At 46.8% G+C, this 23,319-nt stretch overlaps 1 protein-coding gene, 2 long non-coding RNA genes and 1 pseudogene across 5 annotated transcripts in view; 1 reads left to right on the top strand and 3 right to left on the bottom strand.

Moving 5' to 3' along the window:
- baz1a (bromodomain adjacent to zinc finger domain, 1A) overlaps positions 1 to 23,319 on the top strand; it is a 38,155-nt gene that overhangs the window by 14,835 nt on the left and 1 nt on the right. For all 3 annotated transcript variants that reach the window (XM_085144495.1, XM_085144496.1, XM_085144494.1), the window contains 20 exons: positions 599 to 730; positions 2,671 to 2,991; positions 3,099 to 3,264; positions 4,398 to 4,505; positions 4,754 to 4,815; positions 4,899 to 4,996; positions 5,968 to 6,212; positions 6,332 to 6,516; positions 6,590 to 6,720; positions 6,803 to 6,945; positions 7,054 to 7,205; positions 7,392 to 7,463; positions 7,613 to 7,695; positions 15,885 to 16,049; positions 18,387 to 18,595; positions 18,678 to 18,776; positions 20,433 to 20,611; positions 20,854 to 21,062; positions 21,718 to 21,805; positions 21,899 to 23,319. The exon at positions 21,899 to 23,319 is cut by the window's right edge and continues 1 nt beyond it. In XM_085144495.1, the coding sequence (XP_085000621.1) occupies positions 599 to 730; positions 2,671 to 2,991; positions 3,099 to 3,264; positions 4,398 to 4,505; positions 4,754 to 4,815; positions 4,899 to 4,996; positions 5,968 to 6,212; positions 6,332 to 6,516; positions 6,590 to 6,720; positions 6,803 to 6,945; positions 7,054 to 7,205; positions 7,392 to 7,463; positions 7,613 to 7,695; positions 15,885 to 16,049; positions 18,387 to 18,595; positions 18,678 to 18,776; positions 20,433 to 20,611; positions 20,854 to 21,062; positions 21,718 to 21,805; positions 21,899 to 22,074 (3,023 nt within the window). In that variant the 3' untranslated portion in view covers positions 22,075 to 23,319. The remainder of the gene's footprint in view (positions 1 to 598; positions 731 to 2,670; positions 2,992 to 3,098; positions 3,265 to 4,397; positions 4,506 to 4,753; positions 4,816 to 4,898; positions 4,997 to 5,967; positions 6,213 to 6,331; positions 6,517 to 6,589; positions 6,721 to 6,802; positions 6,946 to 7,053; positions 7,206 to 7,391; positions 7,464 to 7,612; positions 7,696 to 15,884; positions 16,050 to 18,386; positions 18,596 to 18,677; positions 18,777 to 20,432; positions 20,612 to 20,853; positions 21,063 to 21,717; positions 21,806 to 21,898) is intronic.
- Positions 5,878 to 7,472, bottom strand: LOC146496791 (uncharacterized). The gene is made up of 2 exons (XR_014871336.1): positions 7,361 to 7,472; positions 5,878 to 7,273 (listed from the first exon to the last, which is right to left on the bottom strand). It is a non-coding gene; the product is annotated as an uncharacterized LOC146496791 (long non-coding RNA).
- Positions 10,354 to 15,287, bottom strand: LOC146496790 (uncharacterized; annotated as a pseudogene).
- On the bottom strand, positions 16,104 to 21,718 carry LOC146496789 (uncharacterized). Its single transcript, XR_014871338.1, has 2 exons — positions 21,391 to 21,718; positions 16,104 to 19,084 (listed from the first exon to the last, which is right to left on the bottom strand). It is a non-coding gene; the product is annotated as an uncharacterized LOC146496789 (long non-coding RNA).

Here is a 23,319-nt window from a genome sequence, read left to right as displayed (position 1 = left end):
GTCCTTTTTGTGTTTTAACCAGAGATGGGCAGTAACGCTACTGTAATCTGATTACTTTTTTCAAGTAACGAGTAAAGTAAGGGATTACTATTGCAAAAACGGTAATTAGATTACCGTTACTTTCCCATAGGAACGCTGCGTTACTAAAACCGTGATTTTTTTTTTGCGAGAATGTGGTGCCAGTGTCCGGCAGCCTCGCCTCTGTCAGTGCGCCCCAGGGCGGCTGTGGCTACAACGTAGCTGCCATCACCAGTGTGTGAATGTGTGGATGACTGGACGTGTAAAGCGCTTTGGAGTCCTTAGGGACTGAGTAAAGCGCTATACAAATACAGGCCATTTATAATCTGCTGCCTTTTCTTTCATTTTCTTTTCTTCTATGTAAAGTCCATTAGACAGACAAATTCTTTTCTTTAACTTATTTAAACTTCTACAGTTTTGTTACTCAGTCATTGGTAGAGGGGACTTTGATTTCAAATACCTATATCAAAGTGAAACATTGAGTTAGTTGTAACGTACAGAGATGCAGGACCTTGATTGTTCAGTTTTCCAGTTTCTGGCAGTTTTCTGACTGCGATGTTTGACTGTTGTCTCCCTACAGAGGTTCTGGAGGAGGCTCTGGTGGGTTCTGATCCTGAGGGTCCTCTGTGTGAGCTGCTGTTTTTCTTCCTGACAGCCATCTTTCAGGCTCTAGATGAGGAACAGGAAGAGGTAGCCACAGACCAGGTTGAAGGTCAGACACACTTGCTGTCTTTGTTAGCAGTTCACTTCAGGAAACTGACAAACACAAGAAAAACCTTACACCCACAAGCTGTTTCTCTATGAGCTGTGTTCAAGTCCCAGTGTAACACCGGGCCTTCCACTGTGTACCTGTTTGTTTGTTTATTGTAAATAAAGTGGACACTTGTACACACAGACAGGTTTTTGAAATAGAAAATGATCAGATTCATGAAGCTGAACTTAAATGTGTGTAAATGATCGATATTTCTTCAGGTTTGGGCAGATGTATGGAAATAGTTTTACATTTGAAAATGTTACACATGCCGATCGTATCGTAAACATTTGCGTCACAGCAAAATTCTCTCCATACTTAAAAGAGGGGAAGAATGTGAGCCCCCAAAAACTTCACAACTGTTAAGCTGTGTTGAGTTTTATTGTCTGTAAAGTTGGTTGATTCAGTCAGGATGTGAAACAGAAAAGGGGAAATTTAAACTTTTCCTCCCTTTTATTAAATTTTGCACTTGAGGAACATGCACACTTTTCACCTTTTTGAATGGTGACTTTTCAGCCGTCATGTTCAGTTCTGTGCATTTTTATTTCTGTCAAAGTTTTGAACTGTACTGATTTCATTTGATTTGACAGTCAGGTAATGTGTGTGTGTGTGTGTGTGTGTGTGTGTGTGTGCCTGTGCGTGCGTGTGTGTGTGTGTGTGTGTGTGTGTGTGTGTGTGTGTGTGTGTGTGTGTGCCTGTGCGTGCGTGCGTATGTGCGCGTGCCTGTGTGTGAGCGCGCGTGTGTGTGTGTGCGCGTGTGTGTGTGCGCGCGCGTGCCTGTGTGTGTGCGCGTGCCTGTGTGTGTGTGTGTGTGCGCGTGTGTGTGTGTGTGCGCGTGCCTGTGTGTGTGTGTGTGTGTGTGTGTGTGTGTGTGTGCGCGTGCCTGTGTGTGTGTGTGCGCGTGCCTGTGTGTGTGTGTGCGCGTGCCTGTGTGTGTGTGTGCGCGTGCCTGTGTGTGTGTGCGCGCGTGCCTGTGTGTGTGTGCGTGTGCGCGTGCCTGTGTGTGTGCGCGCGTGCCTGTGTGTGCGCGCGTGTGTGTGTGTGCCTGTGTGTGCGCGTGTGTGTGTGTGTGTCTGTGCGCGTGCCTGTGTGTGTCTGTGCCTGTGTGTGTCTGTGCGTGTGTGTGTGTGTGTGTGTGTGTGCGCCTGTGTGTGTGTGTGTGCGCGTGCCTGTGTGTGTGTGTGCGCGTGCCTGTGTGTGTGTGTGTGCGTGCCTGTGTGTGTGTGTGCGCGTGTGTGTGAGCGCGCGTGTCTGTGTGTGTGTCTGTGCCTCTGTGTGTGTGTGTGTGTGGCAAAGTGTTTCTGCGCAGTGTACCAGGGGCACGGAGAAAAGTTGTCGTACCATAGGCACCAGGAGTGTGTGTGTGTGTGTGCGCGCGTGCCTGTGTGTGTGTGTGTGTGTGTGTGTGTGTGCGCACGCGCCTTTGTGTGCGTGCGCGCGCGCCTTTGTGTGTGTGTGTGCGTGCGCGTGCCTGTGTGTGCGCGCGTGCCTAGCATGACACTGCTAATAGCTGAGCTGTTACCCGTCACATGCTGCTTACACTAAGCAGCAGCTTTACCAACCTGATTAAAACCTGTTTCAATGTTAATAATAAAACAACATTTGATCATTGATGTTGAAATGGGCGACCTCTGCTTCAAGAACTTTCTCCAACAGCACCTCTTTAAAGTTTAGTTGAATATACGTGTTACAACCTTCAGTTATGTTGTAGCTGACCACAAGAGGGTGCTGTGCTCCACCTCGACAGGACCAATTTTAATGCATTGCCTGACCTTAGAGACACATGGATGCCTGCCGTCTGTGCACTTTTATGTAATAATGAATGTGTGTGTCGTGTGTTGCGTTATTGCATGTGTGCACAGTCTGTGTGTCTTTTGTTCTTACTCTGCGTGTGCCTTCAGACCTGACAGACGCTCTGGATGACGATTCTGACCCCACGTGTTCGGCTCTGAGCGCTATCGCCTCATTGGCTGCAGCTTGGCCTCAGCTGCATCAGGGCTGCAGTCTGAAGCAGCTCGACCTGGACAGCTGCACGCTGTCTGAAATCCTGCGCCTGCACATTTTGGCATCTGGTGCTGACTGTAACCACGGGAATGCAAAGTTCCGCTACCAGAAGCAGGGCGGGTTCACCGTAATGGACGACCCTTGTGTGGAGCTGCGACTGGCAGATCCAGCGCTGCTGAAGAAGCTGTCATCCACGGCAGTGTATGACCTCACCGCAGGTCAGATACCATCTGCTTTGTGTTCGAGAGTCAGCGAATATGTAACAGATCAGGTAATGATACAGTGATAGTGTGCACGTTTCATCAGTCAGCGTTGCTGTCTACAGGGGAGAAGCTGAGGATCCTGCAGGCTTTGGTGGGGAAGGTGCTGACATTGGCGTCCAGCAGAGACTTGATTGAAGACTGTGTGGAGGAGCAGCGAGCGGCGAGGCACGAACTGAGGGAGATTAGAGCTGAGCAGCACCGTAGGGAGAGGGAGGAGGCTGCACATAGGTATACACACACGGGCGTGCACAGTTACCAACAAATATACACAACTTGGCTGAAGAGTGAAGGTTATCTATTGGGCAGTGTTCAGTCACCACAACTGGTTAATAGACTGGTTCAGGCTTCTGTGCTGCATAGTGTTTAAGGGACCCAGTCTCTTCATAGTCTGTCCTACAGATGAGGACAAATAACCGGCATTAAAACCTCTCAAGAGGGTCGTTGACCCACTGATCATCGGCCTCATCACATGAGCCAAGGTGTGAAAAAAGAGCCATTACCACTAGAGGTTTGGGGTCAAACCACTGTGTGACCTTGCCTCATCCTTTCACGTGGCCTATTGAGGACATCTGACACTGAAGCCATGAGTTGAGCAAGGGCGGTGTGTCCAAAGAGAGCTCACGTTAAGGGCCGTATCACAAGATAAACGAGGTCCCATTTCTCTGAAATGATTCGAGCTGTTGAAAAGACACAGTTCATTTTTTGTGTGATTCTGAGGGTCATCACGAGCTTGCACAGAGATGTAAGCACATTATGGAGCCGCCAAAAAGGAGATCAGCAGATTGGGAGCACATTAAAAGCAATGCAGTAATAATAATGGATTGGATTTATATAGCGCTTTTCAAGGCACCCAAAACGCTTTACAATTCCACTATTCATTCACTCTCACATTCACACACTGGTGGAGGCAGCTACAGGTGTAGCCACAGCTGCCCTGGGGCAGACTGACAGAAGCGAGGCTGCCATATTGCGCCATCGGCCCCTCTGGCCAACACCAGTAGGCGGCAGGTAAAGTGTCTTGCCCAAGGACACAACGACCAGGACAGAGAGCCGGGGATCGAACCGGCGACCTTCCGGTTACAGATACGCTTCCCAACCCCCTGAGCCACGGTCGCCCGCAGTACATAAGTCAATGTAATTTGTTACATTGTCAACTGTGGCAAAAAATAACGGAACCACTTTAAGCCTTCAAAAACATTATACATCATGTACAGTAGTTAAAAGAACCCGAATGTAATGAGAAGGATGTAAAGGTGCTCCTATATAGTGTGCTCACAATACAGACATGCAGGGACACATGACCGTATATAAAAAAGTCAAAGCCTTGAACATGACCGGTTTGACCTGCTGTGTACTTCCAGGGTTCGTCTCCGTAAGGAGGAGAAGATGAGAGAGCAGGAGCAGAGGATGAGGGCGAAAGAGGAGAAGATGAAGGAGCAGGAGCTCAAGGGACGACTTCAGACCAATGGGTACGCAGGGAACTGCAGACATTCATAACTTTAGTGAACTGCCTCCTTCAGTAACTGGGAAGTGCAAAGTCATTTTATTCAGCCTGAAACGTTCAGACTTAAGATAAACAGCTGGCTTTCACATGTCGGCGTCTTTACCACGAGTGTATGACACTCCATCAGTCATGTTCTTTGATGTTATTTCCCTTCCTACTGGTTTTCATTGAGTCTCTGACAGATATCAGAACGTTCTTGTGTTTGTTCTGCAGTGACTCGTGTACAGAACATCACACTGAACATGAAGAGGAGCAGAGCAGCAAGATGATGACAGGTGAAAAAGACAACAAGAAGAAGCAGGAAGAATGATGAAGTTTGTGAATGTCTGAAGTCAGATGTGTTTGTTCTGTCTTCCAGCCAAAGGAGACCAGAAAGAACAGCAGCAGCAGACGGCGTCTGACCTGAAGCCTCGCACCAGCCTGACGGCAGAGGAGCTGGAGAGAGAGCAGGAGAAGGTTAGAAACAGACGCTGGTTATTAGTCTCTTTGTCAGGGAGTCAGGAACAGTTATGCTGTTCACACTGTCATCGATATGTACACACAGCGCCATCATACAGCAGCTATATCAGTCACCAACACTTCAGTGTTGTTTGAACATCCCAGTTCTTGTTGTCGTCTGATCTGAAACTGCTTTTAAAACAGGTGTTTTTTCCCCTGTAGCAATCAGAAATATAGGTGGATGATTTACCGCTCCACTTGATTGTCTTAGTTTATTCAGTCTTATTTTTTTATTTTAAGTTATTACAATCAGAACAAACACAACCGGGGCACAGGAAAGAGAAGAGAAGAATAGAATAGAAGAATCCTTTAATTGTCCCACAAGGGGGAAATTTGGTTGTAACAGCAGCCAAAAAGACAAATATACAAACAAACAGTACACAGGACACGGAACAGAAACATACACAATTTTTCTTACATATTTACATCAAGGACAATGGTTACTATAAACAGAGAGTACTGTACAGTTATTAAATTAAATTAAAATAATTACAGGTAAGAGGCAAACCAGGTTGTAGTGAGAATTGGTTAATTAACTTATTGCAGTTACAGCATTGATGTAAACATCTGTTTGTTGGGAGCAGTTCAGATTCAGAAGAGAGTTAACAGAAGGAGAGGAAAGAAAAATAGAGGAGAAGAGGGAAAAGACTGAAAATCTGCTTCAACAAGCAGAAAGAAAACAACACAGCAGGGAAACCATGGCAACAACCACACAAGCATCAGTAAATAATAAATACTGAATGGTACTGAGCAGCACACAGGACTAATGATGCATGACATGTTCAGAGGCAGCAGCCAACCCAGTGTGTATGTGTGAACATGTCTGTATTCATAAAGCAGTTTTTCATGGCGTCTTCAGCCAACTTTCTTAGTGAGAATGACAAAAGCCTAAAAAGCAGAAGTTTGATCCAGCTCTGTCGTCCCTGCAGGTCAGAGAGCTGCAGGAACGCATCCAGAAAGCTGCAGCCTGCACCTGCCTGTTGCCTTTGGGTAGAGATCGTCTGTATCGCCGATACTGGCTGTTCCCTTCAGCCTCCGCCCTTTTTGTGGAGGCGGACCACTTCGGCCTGACAGAGGACATGCTGCAGCCTAGCCCAAAACCTGAGCTGGACACAAGCTCCACCAAGGTGGAGAAAGGAGAGGAAATGGCCAAGGATAAAGCAGCTAGTACAGGGTAGGTAACATTTTATACTGGGAGTGAACCAGTTAGTTTCACACACATAACACAGGTTTCTGATGGTGACGTGACTAAAAAGTGCCGCCTCAAATCCCGCCCCCCCTCCACATCTGCAGCCCACCAATCAACCAGTCCAACCAGTGGTCCTTCTACAGTTCACTGGAGGAGGTTGATCATCTGATCGAGGCTCTGAATCCTCGAGGTCACCGAGAGAGCAGCCTGAAGGAGGCGCTGCTGCAGGAGAGAGAGAGGCTGCAGCACCTGCTGAAGAGCTGTGACAGAAACAAATATGAACACACAGGTAAGACATGGGTGGACGTTAGGACTACAAATATTATTCAGGTAGTAATCACTCACACCTTTTCTTTACCCAGAGGATCAAGAGTCATCCCAGGCACTCCCAGAATGCACTGCTGCAGCTGAGTCCATGATGGAGGTGAGACTCAGAGAGCTTCTGCTGGATATCGAGGACCGGATCCACCAGGGAACTCTGGGAACTCTGAAGGTGAGAGTTCCTGCTGACGGTGGTAAAGGATGGGTATCCTAAGCCACAGCTGACTCATCTCTCTCACTCTTTTGATGTTCAGGTGATGGATAGACAGGTGTGGCGCTTGGCGTTAGAAGCTGGGAATTACGAGCTGCTCGCTTCTGATGGCAGAGAGAACACGGGGATGAACGGAAGAGTGGAGGCCATGGAGGTGGACTCTGCCCACCTGAGAGCCAGAGACAGGTGCGTAGTTTGGCCACGATGATCCAGTGTCCAAATCAGGGTTTCAGTCTTCGTGCGTTCAGAGCTGAACGTTCCTGTGCGCGGTGTAAACAGCTGCTTATTCTTCAGGCTTCAGGAGGTGAAGTCTGACAGCTCTGCAGCGTACGGGTCCAGCGGCAGTGGAACTCCTCAGGTGGTCAGCAACTCTGTACGGATCCTGGCTCAGGCTCTTACCAACATTGAGCAAGGCATCGAGAGACGCTTCCTCAAAGCTCCGCTCGGTGAGTTTCCTTCCTAGCCTGGATTTATCATGATCGCATGTAAATGGTGTGAGAGTGAAGGTGACTGCCTGAAAGGAGAGCAGGAAAATGTTGGTGGCACCAAAACGATTAGAGCTACATGTTTATATGTACTGAACCTTTCCACTTATGTTTACCGCATAACAACTGCCTCATTCACATCTGCAGCTGATGAAGACTCAAAGAAGGACCATAAGATGAAGAACAAAAAGAAGAAGGATGAGGACCAAGCCAGTGATGGTATGACTGTCTTCTAATAATATTATCATCTGGTTGATATTCTACATTTCTCAGTAGAGCCGGGTTACTATTTTAAAAATAAAAACCACTGTGGTCTTACCTTTGTGCGTCTGTGTCTGTGTGTCTGTGTGTGTCTGTCTCTGTGTCAGACGGCAGCGACTGTGGTAGAGTCAGTAAAACGGTGTTGGAGCGATGGAGGGAATCTCTGCAGTCCTGCTCCAGCCTGTCTCAGGTCAGATGATTACATATCCCATCTCAGCAATACAGCAAGTACCAACCGATATAAAGACATATATCAAAACAAATTAGGCCATTAAGATTCGGATGATAACAATAAAACAGAAAAAAAGAAGGGAAAAAAAAAGGAAGAAAAACAAAAAAAACAACAACCCACACACAGAAAACAACAAAAAACAAACAAACAAACAAACAAAAAGATAATTAAAAAAAAAATAAAAAATCAACTCCCTCCCAAAACCATAACAAAAGGGAACCCTGTGGTACAAAAGTTTAGTCTGTTGTAAGTGTTTTCAATGAGTTAAAGTAAATTATGAAAGGCTGCCACATCTGTGAGAACTTATTAACATTTCCTCTGAGTCTAAATTTTATTTTCTCCATTTTTAAAAAGAACATAACATCTTCCAGCCAACGTGATCGGGCTGGAGGGTGAGGAGCTTTCCAGGACAGCAAAATTCGACGCCGTGAAAGCGATCCAGATATGTTTATTGAGCTGTTCACATGTTTGTATGACAGAGTGGAATTTACACAATCAGTAATTTTTTTTTTTTTTTATGCAACACAACACAATGTGATACAACAGCCTCTCACACACACAGTCCCAGGTTTCCAGCTAGTCTGTCTTAATGAGAAGCCAAAAAACTACCTGCTGGTTACAGCTGCAGAAATGTAGAGCTGGGTACCCAAACTCTACTGAGGGAGGAGAGTCTGTCACTAAGAGTATGTTGTGTTCAATCCAGATGTAATGTATTTGCAACATCATCATAAGCCAGAGCTTTAGGGGAGGTGCGTCTCTTTCCTTCCAATGAGTGAGAATAAGCTTCTTTGCAAAAATAATACAGTAGGACATAAAACAAGCTTTGCACTGTCTGTCCCCACAGCATCATTAAAAATGTTAATTCAGCTGCACACGAAGAATTTGACACATTGAATCAAAGATGTTGGCCCCTTGGGACAGAAAGATTTCTTCAGCTGGAGAGCATTTCTCACAGGAGAGACCGCAGGCTTTATTTTATTTAACCTTCCTCTTTAAAAGTGTAGATGTAGAGCATTGAATTGAGTCAAGCACTGTCTTGCATCATAAGAGCATTTATGGATATTCTCCAAAACCTTTTCCCAGTGAATATCAGTGATTGTAATACCTAATCCCTCTTCCCATTTAGTTAAAGGACGAGTTCACAGGGCTCACTGACATTAGGCTCTGATAGATGCAAGAACGTTGGGTTACTTAACGTAATCCCTGGTTCTTTGATAACAGAGTGAGGTGTTTCACTATGGGAATCGCCTCGGCGTGACCAACTACGGAAGCTCCAATGCCACCACGTCTGTCTATGACAGACCTGTCGAGCCGTGCTCAGGGCTCCGCCCCCTCATTCTACCATGGCCGACCAGCTCCTCCTAACTCATTCCAAGCAGATTTCTTTCCGTGCCTAAGCAAGGAGGGAAGTGTTGGTGAAACACCTCACTCTGTTATCAAAGAACCAGGGATTACGTTAAGTAACCCAACGTTCTTTTTCTAACTTCGCTCGGTGTTTCACTATGGGAGACATGGCCCACTCCCAGATTGCGCCAGCTCCCGAAGCCAGTACTACTCCAGGATCTCAGGTCAAACCTGAGGCACCAGAATCCAGCACTGCCTGGGCCAGGGATGACTGTGCAACATCCAGCCGATAAAACCGGACAAACCTGTGCGGCGTAGCCCAGCTTGCTGCCGCACAAATATCCTGGACTGATACACCTCTGAACAAAGCCCAGGATGTGGCCACAGCCCTAGTGGAGTGAGCTCGGAGTCCCGGAGGGGGGCCTGCAAGCCCTTACAGCTATAAGCCAGAGCTAAGGCCTCTTCAATCCAATGAGCTAGCCTCTGGCGTGATACGGGCCTGCCCTTGTGAGGGGAGGCCCAGGAAACAAACAGCTGATCCAACTTCCTGAATCCAGCTGTTCTGTCAACATAAGTCCCCAAGGCCCGCACAGGGCACAAAGTGTTCAGCCTCTGCTCCCTCTCTGAACAAATGGAGGGGGGTGAAAAGCCAGGAGCTCTGTTGTAGAGCACCTGTATGACGTTTCCAACACTTTAGGGACAAAGGCTGGGTTGAGCCTCAGGCGTGCTTTAGTGAGTCCCAGCTGTAGACAAGAGGGGTGAATAGACAGAGCCTGTAATTCACTAACTCGCTTGGCTGTGGTTAGAGCCAACAGCAGAGTGGTTTTAAGAGAGAGAAACTTCAACCCCACTGCCCCAATAGGCTCAAAGGGGTGGTGGGAGAGGGCGTCTAAAACGACTGACAGATCCCATAAAGGGACCAGTGGTCTAGAAACTGGGAACGCTCGACGCGCCCCTCTCATGAAGCAACATACAAGGGGGTGCTGCCCGGCAGGTTTATCACCAAACCCCATGTGGCAGGCTGAAATAGCTGCTAAATAGACCTTTATGGTGGAAAAAGCTTTCCTTTTGTCCAGCAAGTCTTGAAGAAAACACAACAGCTCCACCACTGAACACTGAAAAGGGATCATCTGCTTTTCATGGCACCACTCTTCAAAAACACGCCATGTACTGCTGTAAATGGAACAAGTGGAGGAGGCTCTGGCATTCTGAATGGTTTCAATAACCTTCGGAGGCATGCCTGCTGCCTTCAAATTCCACCTTTCACGGGCCGGGCCAGGCCCAGAGAGCAACCTGGTCTGGATGGGGATGGTATATCTCCCCACGCGCCTGAGACAGAAGGTCCCTGCGGATGGGGAGTGGCCATGGCTCGTCCACCAGAAGCTGGATGATTTCTGCTATCAGTGTTTGGATGGCCACCGTGGAGCTATTAAAATCAGTGACAGCCCCTGATCCCTCACTCTGATCAGTGTTGGGGAGATCAGGCTGAGGGGAGGGAAAGCATACAGCAGAGTTTTTGGCCATGGATGGGCCAGTGCATCCACGCCCAGTGGCGCATCTGCGTCTGACAGGGAGAAAAACAGAGGTCACGGTGTGTTTTCTCGCGAGGCGAAGAGATCTACGGCAGCCCGGCCGTATCTCTGCCAAATCTGCTCCACCACCCGTGGATGAAGCCTCCATTCTCCGAACAGTGGGTTTCCTCTGGACAGGAGGTCCGCCCCCCTGTTCAGAATTCCCGGCACCTGAGCTGCCCGAAGGGAGAGGAGCCGAGTGCTGCTCCACACAGTTATTTCCCTGGCTAACCTGTGTCGCTGCCGGGAACGGGTGCCGCCCTGACGATTGATATAAGCAACTACAGTGGAGTTGTCTGTTTTCACTAAAACATGTTGTCCCCGGAGATACGGCAGAAAATGCCGTAAGGCTAGGAGCACCGCGCGGAGCTCCAGCACATTTATGTGAGTCAGAGCGAGTCTCTGTGACCAAACGCCATCCACTGCTCTGCCCATCATAGTCGCACCCCAACCTGACAGGAATTCATCCGTGGTCAGCGTCACCCTGGATGATACTGCCTCGAGAGGTACCCCCGCAGCGAGAGCTGTCGGGCTCCTCCAAGGCCGGAGAGCTGCGATACACGGCTGCGTTATTTTTACACCACGACTGAGATGTCGGCGGGGGCACCGCTGCAGAGAAGCGACCCACTGCTGAAAGTCTCTCATCATAAGCAGCCCCAAATGTACCACCGATATCACCGAGGCCAAGGAGGCGCAGACAGTCGGAACCGCACGACTTTCCCCAGCTGAAAACGGGAAAGCCAGTGAGTGAAGGATGCGATCCTCCGCTCTGAAAGTGCGATACGATAAGAGATGGAGTCTATTCTGAGCCCCAGATACTCTGTAAACTGTGCGGGTTCCAAGTGGCTCTTTTCCAGGTTGATTGTGAACCCAAGCTCCGTGAGGTGATTCACTACCACCTCGGAGTCTTTGATCGCCTGCTTGTGCAATCGTGAGCATATTAGATAATCGTCTATGTAAGAGAATATTCTGATGCCGCCGTTCCTTAACGGAGACAGCGCTGCCTCCACACATTTGCTGAACACCCTTGGGGTTAAGGATAGCCCGAATGGGATAGTTTGAAACTCGTACTCTACGCTCTGATAAGCGAACGTGAGATATTTCCTGTGTGGAGGATAAATGGCGATGTGAAAATATGCGTCTGATAGGTCGATTGTAACAAACCAATCGCCTGTGTGAATTGAGCGACAAAGCGTCTTGTGTGTGAGCATTCTGAATGTGTACTTTCTCAAATGCTTGTTTAACACACGCAGATCCAGAATAGGACGGAGCGACGTGCCGTCCTTTTTCGGGATGAGGAAATAGCGGGAGTAAAAGCCCTGCTGAGCTTCTTCGCTCGGAACCGCACCGATCGCCTGTTTGTGTAACAGGGAGGATATTTCCTCAACTGGCCACCGAAGCTAACACTCCGCCGAATCTCGGTGGTTTTACCGCAAACTGTAGTCTGTAACCATGAGAAATGGTTGACAAGACCCAGGGATGAACTGCGCATGTGCGCCACCGCTCCAGCCGCGCTGCGAGCGGGCCTTTGAAGACGCGGTAGCGTGACGTCACCCCTGTCTCCCGGAAGGAATTGGGGCTCTCCCCCTCGGGAAGAGCGTGAGCTCCCCCCGCTGGGAACAAAGACAAATGGCAGTAACTTTCTTGTGTTTTTATTTTTGAAACTGGGGGGGCATTCTGCCCTTGGCAAACTGCCTGGCTGCAGAAATGCACGTTTTATTTCTTTTGTTACCCCCAAACCACAGTGAAGTGTCTGGTGACTCTGGGCAGTGTTTGGTGACACTGCGCCATTTGTCCACAAGTCTGTCCTCCCTGAACTGGAGGAGGAGACTGAGAGGGTGCTCCTGGTGAACTGGAAACTTCCGGAGACCCTGGACCTTGGAGTGATTTGGTTACCCCTTCTAACACCTTCCTTCTCTTTGGGGGAGAAGAGAGGGGTGACACAGGATGTTGCAGGTGTGCTAGGCTGACCACTTCTTTTCCCCCTCTCCGGGGTGTGACGGCTTGTGCTTGCCCCAAGGTCTTTGGTTCTCTACCTTGGCCTGGTGGGCACCCTGCTGGCCTCCTGCTCCTCTCTGCATTCTGACCCCACTCTGTCTCCCTCTCACAGCTGCTGCTGCTGCTGCAAAGCCAGCTCTTGGCACCTGCTGGGGCTGTGAGTTAAGTTTTCTGGGTAAGCAGAGGTTGAATGCTTCTCCCTCCTGCTTTCTGCGGGTGCTTGTTTCTCTCATTCTCTCCAGGACTGGGCCAAAGAGACCCTTGGTTGGGTCATAGGCTGCATCCATGACCTCAGCCTTCTGAGCATCACCTAGGCCTGACAGGTTTAGCCACAAGGCTCTCTCACCCGCGACTGCAAGGCCCATAACGCGGCCACACCCTTGGACTGCTCCCCTGGAGGAGCGAAGAATGAGATCATTAACCACGCAGATTTCATCCCAGAGGGCTGGGTTCTGGGAACCCGAGTCAAGCTGGCGGCCCATGTCTTCCAGAAATTCTGCCTGATATGCTGATAGCAGTGTGACTGCATTAAGCGAGCATACTGACTGTGCAGCATATTTGTACATCCTTTGATAAATAGATGCCGTGAGGCGATCCATCTTGTTGGGCAAAGAAATGCTAGAAGAAGCTGAGATTGCCCTGCGGTTAGGGTGAAGGTTCGGTCAGCCCCAGTTCACCCATCCCCTGGATCTCAAGCTTAGAGCAGCCCTTGGTCAGAAGCTTGCTTTTAAAAGAGCTTGACCAATAGCGACTCATTTCTTTCATGCAGGCCGGGACTGCTAGCAGAAGCTGCTTCGATGGCGGCAAGGGTGGAGGGAGCCTTTTGCCGTCATACAGGTCGCGTTCTGCCCCTTCGGCATCCTGGGCGGCTGGCCATGGGATGCCTAGCTTGGCAGCAGCCCGTTTGCAGACCTGTTACAAATTGCTGTCGGGGGTGCAACTTCAGCCCCACTCGGTGGCCTGGACTGATGGGGAGGAAAGGTAGAGTCATCCTCCTGTTCCTCATCCATGTCCACCAGGTCGAGGAGGTCGGAGTCGGCATCGCCCTCCGCGTCCTCGCCACCCGGCTCGCCCACGTTTTGATCGAAGAGGTCCTCGAACGATGGGGGCATGAGCGGGGGACTCTTCTTCCATCATGTCCGCCCAGCTTGTGGAGGCCCGCGGATGACGGATATTGCTCGTAGCAGTAGCGGCCAACAGGCAGGGGTCCTGACTGTTCGTTACTGCTACTCTCAGCCTCCTTTCCAGGACTTTGTCTGGCATCAAAGCACAGTGTGGGCATCCCTGAGGGTTGGATGGCTGGATTGCAGCCATTCAAAGAGCAAATATAACGTCCCAGAACATCCAGCTCACATGTTAGTCTGCTCCAAACATTTCCACAAAGGTCAGTCTTCTGTTGTGGTTAATACGTCATTTTTCTTAACATAATTGGTGATGTAGGTTACAAGCAAGTCTGGCGCTGAACAGAAATTGTGGCGCTATGCTCCTTTGTTTATTGTGCATAAATAGTGAATTGTCCTGACACAATATTGCGTTTCGCTTCTGTTATTACCATGGTACATTGACAAAAACACATACTTTCATTCACAGGATAAAACAGGTTTTTTGTATCACTAATTGCCCAGTACGATTACAGCATACAATATTATTGTCACTGCTATGTTTCTGTGATGAACCAGAAATTATTTCCACTACTAATTAATTACCGTTGAGCCCAAAGGTCCTATTAATAAATGGTTAACAAATGTGTATTTATGAAGACGATTTGTGAGACTGGTAAACTTATGATACGTACGATGGTCGTTCTACACGGTGCATTTCAAGGTCCTGTACCCATCCGTCGGTAAACTGTACCTGGGCTTGTTGCAGTGACCTGAAGTTACTAAACTTCATGAGTGTATGCACTCACTCCAAGAACGTATGATTATAAATATGAGCGTGGTGAAAGTTGGGCAGCACGCTAACGTATTTTGTCCACTCTGTGTGCTCGTAAGGGTCTAACCCTTTCACTCCTTCGATTTTTTTCCTCGTATCTTTTCTTTGACTTTTCATCAAGTATGTCTTTGTACGGACCAGTATTGTTCTCCTTCGTTTTGTACAGAACTCTTTTGGGGGGCAAAGAAAAAGCAAGAAGGTATTGGAACCGGAGAATGAACGTTCTGCGGTGCTGCAAATGCTTGCATTTGATGCAGTACTTGGAATGTTTTGCCACGAGTTCCCGGCATGCAATGCGCGAAAGTCACGTGGTCTGTCAATCTCCATATCATTAGCAACTTAATGCTAACCGAACCCTAGGTCGACTAACAAGCTAATGCTAGTGAGACGCTAATGTGGTTCGTGGCCTGCTAACAAGTTAATGCTAGCCGGACACTGAACGAACAGCTCGCCGTAACGCGTTAGCCCAAGTTACACAACATCGGCTACCTTGCTAACTAAAACCAGGAACCGCTGGGACAGCTCGCCTGACGCGGTTGCTGTTCCACAGTGCAACTCTAAGTACACTTCTTTCGAAGGACTTACTCAGCACGATCCATACTGGAACCGGAAAAACTGCGTTCGGTGACGTACTCCTACACGGGACGCCTGAAAACTGTTAAGCAGCTAATCAAGTTAGCCTGGATGCGCTGTGGGAGCTCAAAGTAGCCTCGACTGTGTAGTCAAGGGCCTCTTCAGGATTGGTAAAGCGTTTCTTCATATTGCATAACACCTAGTATCCATCTGCACTTTGCAAATGCAGTGGTGAGGGCACCGGGTGAGTCCGAAGAGGCTTCCAGGCCTACATTGCTCGCATCATTCCTTAGGTTTAGGCTTCACAACTGTTGAAAAACTCTCAAAAGTCTATCCACATTAATTAGCAGGTTATAAATATGTATGTTTGAGCGTATTCAAAGATTATTTTTAAGTAATTCTGATGAGCTATCCCACGGCTCACTAGCGCCCCCCTGAGCTCATGCAAGTTCTTTTCTTGTCCTACTCTTTGTTTTTTCTTTTTTCTTCTGGTGTGTTTGTATTTTTGACTGAGAAGTTAAATTTTGGAAACTTGGAGCTTTTTAACCACCTCGGTGTTTTTGTTTTTTTCCACAAACCTTTTTTGAAGATAAAAACTTCAGAGATTTTAGCAAATATATAGTTTTAGGAATGTATTCAGGTTTATGTTGTGGTGAGTTCTGCGCCGTCCTGATGTTTATGGTTGAATTAACGTCTTAACAAGTTTATGTGGTGGTTTGTTTTCAGGTGTTTGTTCACCTGTCCAGTCTGGAGCGAAGTATCCTGTGGTCTCGCTCCATTCTCAACGCCCGCTGTCGCATCTGTAGATGCAAAGGAGATGCAGACAACATGGTGCTATGTGACAGCTGTGACAGAGGACACCACACCCACTGTCTGAGGCCACGCATGAAGGTAGGCACACACACTGTGAGGCACAGCTGTTTGTAGGTGCACTAACACTGCATGTCTACTATTTTGCATAAATGTGCTAAATTCAGAGATCTAGTGTTCCTTCCTCCTCCTGTGTACAGATTTTTAGTTTCACATATAAAATGTATGAAGTGTGTGAGCCATGAACCAGCACGTGCTCTCTGTGATTGCAAAACCTGCATGTTGGGCAGTCAGCAGGTAAATGTTTTGTCCTGCTCCACCCAACCTTCTTGAACTTGCCATGAACAGCACTGTTACCAGGGATGTGCATGACAGGCTGAGTGATCGTCGCTATTGTTACTAGTCAGTACCAGATTTACTAGTCCTTCAGTCTAAGGCTACGTTCACTCTGCAGGTCTTGATGCTCAATTCCAATTTTTGATCAAATCCGATTTTTTTGTCTGCTCGTTCACACTACAAATAAAATGTGACAGCAAACGCGCTCTAGTGTGAACGCTCAAAGCGGCGCATGCGCAAAAGAAGACGTCACACACAACGCGCTCTGTTTAGACCCAGACCAACAGTATTGTTTGACTGATGGCCTTAATATAAAGACTTCGGACTTTACGTTTCCCAATTTTGCTTTAAGTTATTCTGTTATTTACATAATAATGTAAATAACTAGGGATGCAACGATACCAATTTTTTCAAACCGATACGATACCGATACTTGGATCTGAGTACTTGCCGATACAGAGTACAAAAACCGATACTTCTACCACACACACACACACACACACACACACACACACACACACACACAAGTGCAATGAATTGGAAGTCAGGTTTTATTTTATTCTCTGCCGATAAAAAATAAAATCTTAATAAAAATGACCACAAAAAAATTTCAAGTGAAAAATAAGCACTTCTGTTAAATTATTGCAGAGTCTCCACATTGTAATTTAACAAAATATCACTGAACTATTGGCACTGTCTCGAGCTTTCAGAATAATAAATAAACACTTCTGTTTATTTATTATATTTCATATTGCAGCTCGAGTATGCTGAGAAGACGGTGCAATCCTATGTTTTCCACGACTGGCATTGGCTGGTCATCCAGAGCGATAAAATGAGTCAGAGCCTCTGTTATTTTAACTGCCCGTGGATTCTCTCTTGACATTTTTCATCACTTTTCCAAAACCTGAGTTAAAGTTGGCTGTTCCACACTGCTGACATTTTGTTTAGCCTAGCTACAGCAGCCTCCAGTTTCTCTTTTTTATCTGGAGCCGCCAGTCTCACTCGTCTAACCCTGTGCCTGTTTAGCGCGGGATGTCCCCCTAGTGGTCAATCTAAAAAACTACAACAAAAATGACAAGCCACCCTCTGATTAATGAAATAAGTTAGTATCGGTTCATGGTATCGGTTAACTTTTACGAGTATGAGTACACACACATTTTACAGTATCGGCCCCGATACCCGATACCAGTATCGGTATCGGGTATCGGTGCATCCCTATAAATAACCTAATAATGATCCTTATTGCTGTTTTAGAGGAGCGCTGCTTCAAAGGATAGTTGCAGATTTTTGTCAGAATCTGCAGATTATACAGTACAAATAAAATGTTCATGTTGTCTTCCCAACAGTTTCGCTGGATGGCCAGGAAGCGTTTGCGATGTCTTCACGGGCGCTGATAATTGGCGTCTGTCTTGTGTCAGTGACATAAAAGACGGATTTAATGCGACATGACCGTTCAAACAGCAGTCGCTTTCTAAAACATCAGATATGCATTGGATTCAGTACCACATATGAAAGTGACCCAGATCGGATTTGAAAATATCGGATTTGTGCCGTTCACACTGTCATACCATGATCGGATATGGGTCGCACAGGGTCAAAAAAATCGGATTTGATGCGCTTTCGCCTGCAGTGTGAACGTAACCTAATTGATGCCCAATACCACTAAATTACTGTGTCCTGCATCGTTGTTGAGAAATCTATAAATGTGTTCATCTAAGCCTCATCCAGTTATTAACACTATTGGAATGAGATCGTGGATACAAGCAGCGGAAATGAGCTTTCTCTGAAGGTGGATGGGCTCTGCCTTAGTGGTAGGGTGAGTTCAGTCGTGAGGGGCTCCAAGTGCAGCTGCTACTCCTCTACGTCAAAAGGAGATGGCTAAGGCTGCCCCCAGGTGTTATGGGAGGAGCATGTCATACTGAGAGGAAGCCTTAATACGCTGGAGCAATTACATCTGCCTTTTAAACTCTTTGAACAGAATGAGCTGTGTGCAGTTTGTGTGTGCGTCCACTAACGGAAAGCTTCTGATTGTGAGGCAGCTTCAGGCTGACACGTGTTTGACATGTTTGTGTTTTCACTCAGTCTGTTCCAGAAGGTGAATGGTTCTGTCCAGACTGTCGACCCAAACAGAGATCCAACCGCCTCCCCTCCCGTCAGCGCTCGTCTATTGACGAGGAGGAGGAAAGAGACTATGATGATGAGGAAGAGGAGGAGGAAGAGTCTGAAGAGGAGGAGGAGGAGGAATCTGAAGAAGAGTCAGAGGAGGAAGAGGAGGAAGAAGTTGTCGTGAAGTAAGTGTTAAAAATAAATCAATAAATGACCTCGTTCTTCAGGGATGAATCGTTCTGGAGCTTTTCTTTTGAATCTCTGCAGCCCTAAGAAGAGGCAGACTGCACTCCCCAAGGGCAAGAGCCAACAGGCCACGCCCAAGAACAGCATCACCACGTCAGGGAAAAACACATCAGCCTCCAAGTGAGTGTCTACCATAGGTTGACCTCTTAGGTCCTGATGGCAGTTTTACAATATTCCCTGACTGTACCTTAATTCCATTTTATTTATAGTCGCCTCACGGCACTTTATATTATAAAGTAAAGACCCTACAATAATACAGAGAAAATACCAACTTCATATGACCCCCTATGAGCAAGCAGTTTGGTGACAGTGGGAAGGAAAAACTCCCTTTTAACAGGAAGAAACCTCCAACAGAACCAGGCTCAGGGAGGGGCGGGGCCATCTGTCTCCCCTTTGGGGAGAGGGGAGGAAGACAGGATACAGATGTGCTGTGGAAGAGAGACAGAGATTAATAATGACTAATAAATGAAATGCAGCTGCAGCATTTAATATAAGCAGCATGAAGCAGAAAGTTAGTGGCCATCCAAGTCTTTATGTCTTTAAGACATCCCTGCAGTTTAACTCATTGGTGTGTGTTCTCTGGCTTCATGGACAGATAGAGCTGGGTGTCATCTGCATAGCAGTGTAAATGTATGCTATGTCTTCTAATGATGCTGCCTAAGGGAAGCATGTATAATGTAAACAGAATTGGTCCTAGCACTGAACCCTGTGGAACTCCATAATTAACCTCAGTGTGTGAAGAGGACTCTCCATTTACATGCACAAACTGGAGTCTATTAGATAGATATGATACAAACCACTGCAGTGCAATACCTGTAATACCTACAGCATGTTCTAATCGCTCTAATAGGATATTATGGTCAACAGTATCGAATGCTGCACTAAGGTCAAGAAGGACAAGCACAGAGATGAGTCCACTGTCAGAGGCCATAAGAAGATCATTTGTAACCTTCACTAAAGCTGTTTCTGTGCTGTGATGAGCTCTGAAACCTGACTGAAACTCTTCAAATAAACCATTCCTCTGCAGATGATCTGTTAGCTGTTTGACAACTACTCTTTCAAGGATGTTTGATATGAAAGGAAGGTTGGAGATTGGCCTATAATTAGCTAAGACTGCTGGGTCTAGAGATGGCTTTTTGAGTAAAGGTTTAACTACAGCCACCTTGAAGGCCTGTGGTACATAGCTGATTATTAGAGATAGGTTGATCATATATAAGATCGAAGAATTAATTAATGGCAGGACTTCTTTGAGCAGTTTTGTAGGAATGGGGTCTAAAAGACACGTTGATGGTTTGGAGGAAGTAATTATTGAAGTTAACTCAGAAAGATCGATTGGAGAAAAAGAGTCTAACTTAACATCAATGGTACTAAGAGTAGCTGTAGATAATATTACATCTGTGGGATGATTATTGGTAATTTTTTCTCTAATGATAAAAATTTTATTTGTGAAGAAGTTGATAGCTGAATGATGAAGTCATTACTAGTTAACGTTAAAGGGATGGTTGGCTCCACAGAGCTCTGACTGTTTGTCAGCCTGGCTACAGTGCTGAAGAGAAACCTGGGGTTGTTCTTATTTTCTTCAATCAGTGATGAGTAGTAAGATGTTCTGGCTTTGCGGAGGGCTTTCTTATAAAGCAGCAAACTAAACTTTAGTGCAGTCACAACAAGTCCTGATCTAACTTTACTATTTACTTATGCTAACTGTGAAACTTCATCTTGTGTTAATCCAGATGAGTTTGCTGTGTTTCCCACTTTCCTGACTCTGTCTAATCACAGATCCTCAGGGAAAAAGCCCATAACCCCTCCGGCCTCCGATGGGAAAATTCCAACCCGCTCCAGGAGTCGGACTGGTGCTCATGCGAGCCATGAGAACGTGGAGCCAAACAGTCACATAAGCAAACGCAACACCAAAACTTCACCAGCTCAGAGCGAGTCTCGCAAGAGGTCATTAACGGGTAAGCAACCAATCAGCAACCAGTAAACAGCTGCTGAGGGTGAACTTTAACAACTAACATAAACATTCACTCAACAATGTGTGCACCAATCAGTAACCAGCCAGGTAACATCGAATAACTCTGACAGGTGAACACTGTGGTGCAGGCAGGTTTCTGTGGACCACAGTGGCACCATCCTGATTCTTAGCCAGCAGCATTTTCTGATCTGAGCACACATCAGTCTCTCCCTCTGCTCCTCGTAGAAACCGCCGCTCCTCGTAAACTGTCCAGACCCATCCTGCCTGTCCTTCCCTCGTCACACTCTCCAGGAGCCTCCTCATCGTCCTCTAACCGTCGTTCCTCTGGGAGGAACCAAGGAGTACACGAGCTGTCCGCCTGTGAACAGCTGACAGTGGAGCTAGTCAGACATGAAGACAGCTGGCCCTTCATGAAGCTGGTGTCCAGAACCCAGGTACTGCACCCATGTAGCTGCGTTTTAGTTTTATGTTTAGACCAACAAGTTGATGAAAACGAAGCAGAAATGTTTCCGTGTACATCATAATTACATTGAGTCATCTTAGTAACAGTGAGATACTTACCTCAAACACAGCTTGGTAGGAAAAGCAGACGAGTCGGGTTTAGGAATATGAACGATGGTTCAGGTTTAACACTGAAGACGTTATATATTCAGATGTTGTGGACCACAGCACTGTGCATCTTTGTTCCTTTGTTTTGTGAGGGAGATGGATGCAGCAATTAAATCATGTGCATCATAACAGAAATATAGAGTTTCTACTCACCTGTGTGTTCCTGCTGTGACTGTGAGGACTACTTAAAGAAACGAGTCTTTAGGAATCGTCCTCCATGCTAGAACGTTCCACTCATCCTTAGATGTTGTGTGCTGTTTGTTTCAGTCAGGATGATTTCACTATCATGTTTCTCTGCAGGTTTGCTTTGACAGTACGTTTGGGATCATTGTCATGCTGGGAAATGGAGCAGTTGCCATTCAGACATTTTCCACAGTAGTAATTAACTTAAGGCCGGGTCGAGTCTGTATTTGACGTCATTGTGTCTGACCAGCAACGCAGCCTGTAGCATGTTTCTTTACCCGTCACATCTCTACACAGGTTCCAGATTACTACGACATCATTAAGAAGCCGATTGCGCTGAACACCATCAGAGAGAAAGTCAACAACTGTGAATACCAGACTGCAGGTGAGCCACGCGTAGATCACTGCGGCCAGAACGCGTGCTTCTGTGCTGAATGTGAACATGTGACTCTCATTTCTCTCCATTTGGTGTCTGCAGGCGAGTACGTCTCAGATGTGGAGCTGATGTTCTCCAACTGTCTTCAGTATAATCCTCGTCACACTAATGAGGCGAAGGCCGGACACCGACTGCAGCGCTTCTTCCACGCTGAGCTGAGCAGCCTTGGCCTATTGGAGCACGGCTCCGCCCTGCCCACCAAACGCTCCCGACACTGAAGCAGACGCACTCCTGTCACCGTCACCGCCGTCCAGGGACTGGAAAGAGGAGACAGATGTAGAAGTTGCAGTTGTTTTGTTCCCGAAGGACTGAAAAGGTGTCAAAATATATTAGCAACCTCTGTGCTCCGTTAAGCAAAGGGATAACGGGGGGCAAAGGTCAGCAAACACTTAGAAGAACCTTTAAATTAATGTTAAAAAGAGTTAAAGTTCCATTGTTAAAATGAGCTTTTTCCCACTGCTTCTTACATGAAACTGTTCTGGGAGCTCTGCCCTTCTCACGTGTCGTGCGTTTAAAAGCGTCTCTCTCAAAATGAAATGCGTTGCAGCTGCTGTGAGTTCATGGGAAAATTGTGAGCTAGGCTTTGTATGACCTGCTGATCAGGGCATTTATTTCTAGTCTATTGGATAGACAGACATGTAGCAGATTGATGGGCACAGACACATTCCTGTGGCGCTGTAGCGACAGTAGAGTCCCACCTGATTTCACCTGATGTTTCCTTTAATCCAGAAAAGCAAAAACCACTAAATACTCTGGGACTTGAGGCCCTCAGTGTTTTCTCAGGGATTTGTGATTTCAGTGTAAACTGTTTTGGTACAGCTAGTTTTACTGAAGCGGAGCAGCTGCAGGGATTCAAGGCTCGATCGATGGAAGTCTGTGGCCACTATTACAACATTAAATTGTATTTAAATAGGTTTTCTAGCATGTGAAGTATGACCAGATTGGTTTACAAAGGAACATTTAATAATAGAAAAATAACTGCTTAATTCCTCTACATGAAGTTGTTTGATGGCGTGCACAGCCTGCAGCATTGGGGTGACGTGGTTGCAGCTTCCATGTACTCAGACTCACTGTGGGGCACAGAGCTGAGTAACTTTAGCTTGGTTTGAACGGAAACGCTTGATTTTTCATTAGGATACAATCATAAAAGCTTTTTGGCTAAATTTCATTTAATGATGACATTGAAACAATAGCCTTGTTTTTATTGGGATGTATAAATTAAAATACGCAGCTAATATGTACACCTGTTTATGTTAATTATCAATTCAACCAAACTGTGTTAATCGTGGCTTCCACAGACTTCTGTAATGATCTACTGGGTGAATTTCAAACTGTAACCAATAACATGCAGCTAGTAGTGCATACCCTTTCGTGATATTGCATTGGCAGAGTTATAGATGCAGTTTGAGAGACTATGAAGATGCTTCAACATCTCAGGAACACCTTCCCCCAGCTTAGCATTG

Source organism: Neolamprologus multifasciatus, chromosome 19, assembly GCF_963576455.1.
Source record: "Neolamprologus multifasciatus chromosome 19, fNeoMul1.2, whole genome shotgun sequence".
In the NCBI taxonomy this organism is placed as follows: domain Eukaryota; kingdom Metazoa; phylum Chordata; class Actinopteri; order Cichliformes; family Cichlidae; genus Neolamprologus; species Neolamprologus multifasciatus.
This window is presented reverse-complemented; position numbering and strand designations above follow the sequence as displayed.